The 9,238-nt window shown below is 43.0% G+C and overlaps 1 protein-coding gene across 2 annotated transcripts in view; it reads right to left on the bottom strand.

Annotated features, from left to right (window-relative positions):
- Window positions 1-244: 244 nt before the first annotated feature.
- The window catches only part of Pgap1 (post-GPI attachment to proteins inositol deacylase 1), a 73,259-nt gene continuing 64,265 nt past the window's right edge, over window positions 245-9,238 (bottom strand). For both annotated transcript variants that reach the window (XM_028886380.2, XM_028886388.2), the window contains exons 26-27: window positions 5,267-5,371; window positions 245-3,564 (exon numbers count right to left, since the gene is read on the bottom strand). In XM_028886380.2, the coding sequence (XP_028742213.1) occupies window positions 3,426-3,564; window positions 5,267-5,371 (244 nt within the window). In that variant the 3' untranslated portion in view covers window positions 245-3,425. The remainder of the gene's footprint in view (window positions 3,565-5,266; window positions 5,372-9,238) is intronic.

Raw genomic sequence — 9,238 nt, 5'->3', positions numbered from 1 at the left:
ATTTGTGAGCATTGTGAAAACGAGCCATGTCGACAAGCATGACAACGCAATAAATAGCAAACGTTCAGCAGGACTACCTCCTGGAGTGACTTCTTTTTCTTCACTGTATAATTACATAGACACTATTATAGTTCACTCAATAAAAGGTAGCCCTTTGCTGGGCGGTGGTGGTGCTCACCTTTAATCTCAGTACTTGGGAGGCAGAGGCAGGTAGATCCCTGTGAATTCAAGGCTGGCTGGTCTACAGAGCGAGTTCTAGGACAGCCAAGGCTACCAAAGAAACCTTGTCTTAAACGACCCCCCCCCAAAAAAAAACTATCCCTTTATAGACAGTAGAATTTACATAACTAAAGTATAAAAAGGATTAGAAGACTACTCAACACATGATTAATACATATTAGGCAACCTCAAAAATCAGTGTTAAGCATAAACAGTTTCTTTAGAATCAGTTCTAAAAGTTTTCAATATGGTGGCAACCAAGAAAAGAGTAGAATTTATTTAATTTTGGCATGGAATTAATCCAGACTAGCTGTGTATAACTCAGAGGTAGAGAACATAATTAGGAAACACAGGCTCTGGATTCAATCCCTGGTGTGCTCATGTCTATACACACAGAACTGCAATAGCAATTTCCATCAAGTTATCAGGTCCAGGACCTGGAGGGATGGCTGAGTTAAGAGTGCTGCTGTTCTGGAGAATTTGAGTTTGGTTCCTAGTATGTGTCCAGCAACTCACAATTAACTACAGCTCTAGGGGATCCACTGCCCTCTTCTGGTCACAGTGAGCACCTGCACACACACACACACACACACACACACACACACACACACACACACACACACACTGAATCTTAAAAGAATTTTCAGGTCTAAGCTGTAATAGCAATAACTCCATAAGGGCATTTCAGAAATACCGAGCCACTCAGTGTTCTCAACTGTCTAATGTATACCCAATCTATTTCCTCGCAAGAATCCAGCTGTTTAATGAGCACAACACTTACTCAAAAACTTGGTTTCTTAAAAAAAATCACAACAGTGGAACTCAAAAATGTGACATACTGATCTAACTCAACTGCCAATTCGAGTAACATTGGTAATGGGACTATGGTAATAATATGCATGTAAACATGATAGATAAAAGCAAGTGACGTTGAGATAAAGGAATTCCCTTTTCTTAAGGGATAGCAATTTTCATGATCAGGTGGTCTACCTAGCTTTTTATGTCTAAACACTTGAAGAAGATTCTGTCAAAGTGTGCCCACGTGTGTTTATGTGTGAGTGTGTATCTGTGAGTGTGGGTGGCAAGTGGCCCAAGACCCAGACCACTATTATCTAAAATATTTTGTTGGCATAAACAAGACTTCAGGGCTTGGGAATAAGCACTTTCAGACAAAAACCATTTTAGTAAGAATTAATGTGCTTTAACAACAAACATACTACTCGAGTAAGAAATCAAATTTGCTACGTCTTACTTATGAGTAGTCCTCACTAAGCAGGGAGACTTTAGATCTCATAAATAATCACGGCTGTAAAAAGGTCTCACACCGAGTTTCTGTCAAGTTCTTTGTAGATGTATGTTCAAACTCAGAAAGTCAAAGTATTCAGTTACCATTCGGTTGAGATACGCCTGTCGTATCGCCCACAGAATGGAAGGTAGCATGTGTATAGAGGCTGCGTGTGCCTGGCAACATTGAAGCAGCTATGTCTCATGGAAGTGGTATGCCATGGGGAAACTGTGTTGCCCGATGAACTCACTCTCAGATACTGAACAAACACTACGCTGTAGTTTATTCCCTTTGAAACGTTTCGGAAGCAAGAGACTAAAACGTTCGCCACGTCTAGTATAAAGGCTTTCCTCTAAAAGTCTCAGTAAGTGAAAAATACGAATACTTAACAAGCACGATGCCCGTCAAGAAGACAGCGACAGAATCGTACAAATGAACTAACCTCTGTGGTAATAGCAAGACCTTCTGACTAAAGCCTAAAGATGGAGGGCAGGACTCCCAGGGGGCAGGAGGCAGGCTCTGAGGGTGGCTGGAGTGGGAGGAGCCCTCTGGCTGGGCAGTAGTAGCTGAAAGGCTGTGGTTCCAGATGCAGCGGCAGATGAAGTAAAACCGGTTCCCTAGGGACCATTCCCGGCACTAAGACGTACACGAGCTCACAAAAGCAACAGTGAATTCACGGGCAGGTAAGGACTTCACTGGGGAGGCTTCAGGCATTTACAGAACACACATCTAAGGGAAGGGCTCCATGAACCAGGATCTCCTCAGCTTGAGTTTATTCTAACCGAAGGCAAAGAGCAACTGTTGTCTTCAGGCTCCCGACCTTTCTACTTTGCTGTAGCTAAGAATGAACTAGAACTGGAGATGAAACAGAGTAGCATTACCCTTGCTGGCCAAAGAGGAGTCCTCGGGGTGAACTCTGCAAGTCAAGATTCCACTGTTAACTGGGCAATGGAAGTCTGCAGTCTCCTCAGGCAGTGCTCACACTGTCGCGGCCGAGGCACAATGGCTGCCCACTGCTCCATTACCAGCAGTACCGTTTGGTACACCAGTGTAATCCGGTATTTGTGTTGACACCCCCTCCTTCCCAAGAGACAAGAAAATGATGCAAGCCTAGAGTCGTTCCAACCTCTGGAATTGAGTTATTTTTATCAACCTATCATTACCGGAGGCACTTTTGGCAACCACGGGGTCCCTGGTTTAATCTGGTGTAGAAACTGATTGTGCCAATGCAGATCCACAGGAATAGCCTTTTGATAATAGATCTTTCGGTAGATTTCTTTCATGCTCTTAATATTCACCAAGAACACACAGTAAGAGTCTTATTTGACTCAAGAAAATACCTTTGTTTTGAATCTGAAGTGCAGTAGTTAACCAAAAAGCCTCCCTTTAATTTGAGGCTCTTTTTCACAGATGGAAGAAGACAGATCAAACTGTGTTCACCGTGGCTGCCAAAAACTGACCCAAGACTGCGTCACGACTCTTTTTACTTCTGGGAAACAGTCGTGACTTTTAACAACCTTTGAAGACTTACTCTGAATGTGTAAATTACAGCAAACACAAAACCCACTTCTCAAAAGGAAGTCTGATGGAACTGGCAGCAGTTTCCCACGATTATAAACAATGCTCCGTCTACAGAGTCTCCAGAAGATTCCTGGCATGGCTGAGGAAAGCCGGTCGGTGTGACGGGAGTCCCCTTCACTAATTTCTCAGGTATGACAAGTATACGGATGCTACATCACGAAATGAAACCATGCTTCCACTACCTTCCTCAAGCATTACAAAACTAATCTCCTATGTCCAATACTGTAAAAATAGACTCGTCTTCTCCGAAGGACCGCACTGTGCCAGTGGGTGGAGCTGCGTTCACCGCATCCCTGGTCCTAAAGGCATACGTCGCTTTTGTCATCCTCGAAGTCCAGGCTCACATAAAGTTGCATAACGCGTGGAATAAGAGAGGGATGACGACAAAGCAGGGGACCCTGTATAAGTGGGAGGAGCCAAACGCAATCACGCCGACAGCCAGAGGAAGCGGGAACTGCGAGGCGGTCTTCAGCAATTTGCTGTGAAGAGACGGGGAAATATGTATGCATCAGTCAAACAACACTGTGAGCCATAAGGAAACACGTTAAATCGTTTCTATACCTTTGGAAACTTAACATTGTGATTTCATGCTTGTATTTATTATTTAAATTCTGTGTGTTTATTTACATTTTGTGCATCTATTTAAATTTTGTTTATTTATTTGCTTTCCTGATTATCCTCTTTTTAGTGTTTTGTTTGGTTTTGTTTGAGGCAGGATCTCACTACATAGACTTAGCTGGCCTGGAACTCGCTCTGTAGACCAGGCTGGCCTCAGACTCACAGAGATCTGTCTGTCCCTGCCTCCTGAATGCTGGGATTTAAGTTGTGGGCGGGCCACTGTGCCATCTTAGTTTTGGTTTTCTGAAATAAGGTTTTGTGATAGATGATATAATCCAAGTGGGCTTTGAACTCATCATCTTCCTGGTCTTCTGAACGCTGGAATGACAGGAGAGAGCCAGAACATCTGGCTCCTAACCGATTTTAAATGATGTGATTTTTTTTAATGAACTGAAAAAAAAAAAAACCTTTCCATAATTTTACAAAGCTCAATAAAAACCATATTTTAAACAGAAAATGGAAATACATTTCTATTCAGAGAACAGCTATTATCTTTACTCTTAAAGAGAAAAATACCGGTTGGTATTTCATTCTGCAATGCTACCTCTAAAAAGATATCCTAACAAAATAATGTTCTTGAAGAGACAGCTACAAAAATGCTTAATTTAATCCTACTTACAACATCAAAATTAAATAAGTAAAAACAAAAGGAAAGAAAGAAACGAAACAAACAGAGGAAGCATCCTTGTCCCCAGAAAGGAAATGTAAAAACCAAAACATTAAACACTAAAGAAGAAAACTAGTTTTAGGGAAAACCCCTTGGATTGTACACGGGAAACCGAGATGCTGGGGCTAAGGTGGAATGTCTGTGGACACAGCCATTGGACGGCCAAGTCAAGATTTACTCTCCCTTATGTACACAATTTATTTGAGACAGGGGCCGATGTAGCCCAGGCTGGCCACCAACTCCACATAGCTGAGGACTGCCTTGGCTGCAGATTCTCCTGCGTTCCCCTCCCACATGCTCAGACCCCAGGCACACAGCCAACACTCCTGCTCAGACGCCAAGGTTTAAATCCTTACCGAGTCTGAACCCTGAGCAAAGGCTCCAGAAAGACCCGGTGTGGTTATGAGCACCTCAAACACAGACACAGAAAAGGCCAGCCACACACGAAGCCCTCATACCTACTACTCAGCGGATTCAAACGGTCATTACTTCAGCCGCCGGCCCACCTACTTATATTATGCCTATACTCTTGGGAAGTCAAATCTTAGATATCATATCATTTAGGAGTTAAGTCTTAAAAGAAAATAGCTCACTCATTTCCTAATGAAACTCCTACCATTAAGAAAATAAGCATAATCTATGTGCATATGAACTATATTTGCATATAAACCACAGTCACCTATGGTTCGCCTTTAATCCCAATACTCGGGAAGCAGAGGCAGGTGGATCTCTGTGAGGCCAGCCTGGTCTACAGAGCGAGATCCAGGAAAGGCGCAAAGCTACACAGAGAAACCCTGTCTCGAAAAACCAAAAAAAAAAAAAAAAAAGAGGATGCTTCAAGAAAGAAAATCGTAGAGGACAGCAATAGACGAATAGATAACTCAAAACCACTGTACCTTGACTTTACTGAAACTGTGTGAGTATTTCCGAGAATCGTGATAGCTGGGATAAGGAGAAATGCCAGGGGTTTACACGGGTCGGGGTTAAGTTGAAAATAATACCTGGAATAAAAAGAAAACCTATCAGCAAAGCATAAGTTTTCTTATGTTTATTAAGGTACACAATATTTTGGGGAACACAATACCACCACATTTCCTCTCTTTTTGTCTAAAATTAAAGCAAGCTTATAACTAATACAAGAAAAACTACCCATGGCTTTACATGCTCAGAGTCAAATCAGTGAATTTTCAGAAGGTTCCAGTAACGACACGGTCAGGAGCACTCGTGGAACTGCCAGTACACCTCCGACTCTAGACTGTCCTCCCACTCAGGATCTGACAGTGGGCTTCACGCTCGGAAGCCACTCCGGAAACAGATACGCAGTGTGGAAAGGCTCACACAGCTCTTCAAACTTCTCAACATTCATGAAGATGGCCCTCTATCAAAACAGGTCAAGTGGAGGCTAAAATAAAGGAACTTCTCAATAGTTTTTAAAACTTGTAATTCCATCACTTGTGATTATTGACAGTAAGAATTCCGCAGCCTTTTGAGAATCTGGCTTGTTTCTCGATTCTGGCTAACTTTGAACTAAATTCTGGATCTTGACTAAAATACACACAAAAGAGGGATATCACCATCTGATAAACCTCTGATTTCGTTTCCTGAGCAGATTTCGATTCTGCCTATTTCTAAGCAGGTGTGAGAGGGACCAGACGTTCCAACCACAGGTGAGCCAGGCATCCTAGGACAACAGAAGGGTCATTGTAACCACAGGAGAACACCAGTTCTCTCGAGCTTTGACTACAGTGAGGCATTCCTGGTAACAGCAGCTCCTAAAAATACCATGACCACTGCAGAAGGACACTGCTTTGTTTCCTGCATCTCAGAGGGCACTCTGAGGACCCAAAAACACGGAACAGTTCCAAGTCCGGAATGGTGGGGACACCTGCCACAGGTTTGTTGGGGTCATCCCAAGGCGGAGCTATGGAAAGAGTGGGAAGGGCTGGATAACTAAACATCAATGAGGCCAGGCTGTGATGGACGCAGGAGTGAGTGTGCCCACTGGCTGCCGTGAGGATCAAGTCCCAGTGCCTGTGGATTTCTGTATTCTGAATCTGGAGCCTGCCAGACCTCTGGAGCTGTCTCTGCCGCCTGCGGTTGGCTAGTGGGCAACCCTGACAGCTCTGAGCTCAGGACCAGAGGATTCTTTGACTTCCCGTTTCTTCCCTCCTACAGGGTTTACTGCTGGGTGGGATCTGAAGGCACTGAGCTCAATAGGCAGAGTTCCAGGTTCCCTGGATTTTCCACTATAATTCCACCGACATTCTCTACGCCTTTAGTGTGCTTATCCAGTTTAGAACGCAGGGCCCTGTTTTCCTTAACTAGGAAAAGGCCTTGGCAGTGAGTGGGAACCTTGCCGGGTAAGCCACAGTTCTCAGAAGGCCACGATCCATTTCTAAAGCTCACGCAGCCTCGACAGACCACAGACCCTTGGCCCACCTGGTCCTCAGCGGCACGCAGCTCCAACACATGGTGGAAAAAGTGAGAAGCCACAATCGGCTCTAGCGACCACTCCAATCTTACTTCACATCTGGCTGATGCCAGTGTACAGGAAAGACTTCTTCAGTTCTTTGAGATTTTTAACTTTATTTTGTGATACTTTTAGTTTTCTATTGTATTTTTATGTCATTTTAACTTTCTTTCCTTTTTTTATTTTTTCAGAGACAGGGTTTCTCTGTGTAGCCCTGGCTGTCCTACAACTCTCTATGTAGATCAGGCTGGCCTAGAACTCAGAGATCCTCCTGCCTCTGTCTGAGTAATGGGATAAAGCGTGTGCGCCACCACCACCACCACCTGGCCTAACTTTATTTCTTAAATATAATTTTTTTACCTTTTATCTTTATCTAATTATATTTAGTATTTTCTATTTTGTAATCAGATACTTATGTTTTTCTTTTCCTGACCTTCTTCCCCTTCCTCTCTTCATCTCACTTCATTTCTTCTCTTTCCTCCCCCTCCACTTCTCTCTCCCCACCTCCACTGTGCCGTTCCTTCATTGTGAATTTTACCTTTACTGAATGTTTTTTTAAGTTTAAAAAAAAAGAACTGGCCGTCATCTCTGTTTTTATTTTTATTTACTAATCTGATCTTTAGCTTTATAGTTTAGCACATGTTTTTTTACCGCTTTCTTTTCTGTGGTTGTTAGTGGTATACATGAACTGTTTCGAATTGATTCCCACGGTTGTTTTTATGTGTTTTGCTGTGGTAGTACTGCAGTTTTGATAGTAGATCTTCTTCTCTCTGAGCGGTACTAGGGTTGAGTACTCAAGAGAAGACTTCTGGCTACAAAGACTCCCCACGTAAAACAATGCAACCCCAACCCCAACCGACAAGCAAATCACAACACAGAAACATGAAACGGGCAACACAAATCTTGCAGAAGTTCACAACTGTAGTAGCTGAAGCTAAGATGTTGAGATGCCTGAAATGGCCAAGAATTCAAAAGCCTTGTTGAAAAAAACAATGACTTCAAAGAGGGTTCAAACAAGCAGGCAAATGAATTAAAGAATTCAATGCAAGACTTGGATGAGGAATCCAATGCCTTAGATAAGACACTCAGCAAAAGCATGTGGTTTCTGGAAAAGGCAAATGGAAAACTTAGGCATGAGCAGCTCAGGATTTAATTTAAAAATTCAATTCAATGGAAAGTCAACATTAGACCACACCAGGTGGAAGAAAGTACGGCAGGGAACTGAAGACATGGCTATAAAATGATCTTATTTGGATGAAAAAGAAGGAAAGAGAGGTGGGGGCGGGGAGAGAAAACAGAAACTTATGACCACAATACCCAAGACTCGTGGGAGATGGAGGAACCAAATTCTGTAATGTGTCTGAGGAAATTAAGACAAACTAAAATCACAGGAAATACACCCAATGACATTTATACAGAAAATCCCCTACAGCTAGGAAGAGAAATAGACCTATAGTTATGAGGCATTCATAACTGGATATGGATATGATGAGAGAAGAATCTCCCCACATCATTACAGTTTAGCAGGCCAAGTTCAGAACCAAGAATCCGGACAGATGAAAGAAAGGTGTCAGATTACATCTGAAGGAAAACATCAGAATGACAGACTGTCTCTCAGCAGAGACAGGGAAGGTCAAATAGTGGGAGATGATGGGGTTCCTTTTTGTTTGTTTGGTTTTAAACTCAGAATTTTTCTATGTAGCCCAGATGGAGCCTCAGGCTGACCTTGAACTTTGAACCCACCACTTTAGATTCTCTAGTGCTGGGATTACAGGTATGTGTGTGCCACTCAATACGGCTTGAACTGATGTAAGCCCCGAAGCAAAATAATTGCTAACTATGACGACTCTATCCAGTGTGCTGGTTAGTTTTTCTTAAATGGACTCAAGCTAGAGTCACAGAAAGAGTGAACCTCGGCTGTGGACTGCCTCCCCCAGATTGGACATATCTAGGGGGTGCTTTTTTTCTTTAAATTAATGATTGATATAGGTGGGGCCCAATCCACTGCGGCCAGTGTGGGTGGTCCTGAGTTTGGTAAGAAGGCCAGCTGAGCAAGCCACGGAAAGCAAGCCAGAAATCAGTGTTCCTCCAAGGGTTCTGCCCCAGTTCCTGACTCCAAGGTCTGTCCATATATGACAGACTATAATCTGGAAGCCAAATAAACCCTTTCTTCCCCAGGTTGGTGCTAGTTAGCATTTTACCAAAACAGAAGTCAACCTAGAACATCCAGCAAAGTTATCCTTCTCATTTTAAGCAGAAGTAATCCTTATCATCCTACATGGTAAGAATTAGCAAAAGTAGTTCAGGGATACGAAAGGAGCAATACAGAGGATGAGGATACTTAAAGAAACACCACATGCAAGAGGAGGAAAGAGACGTCCAAGCATGAGAACTTGGT

This window comes from Peromyscus leucopus, chromosome 13 (genome assembly GCF_004664715.2).
Source record: "Peromyscus leucopus breed LL Stock chromosome 13, UCI_PerLeu_2.1, whole genome shotgun sequence".
Taxonomy (NCBI): Eukaryota; Metazoa; Chordata; class Mammalia; order Rodentia; family Cricetidae; genus Peromyscus; species Peromyscus leucopus.
Note: the sequence above shows the minus strand (reverse complement) of the source record. Positions and strands in the feature narration are given on the sequence as shown.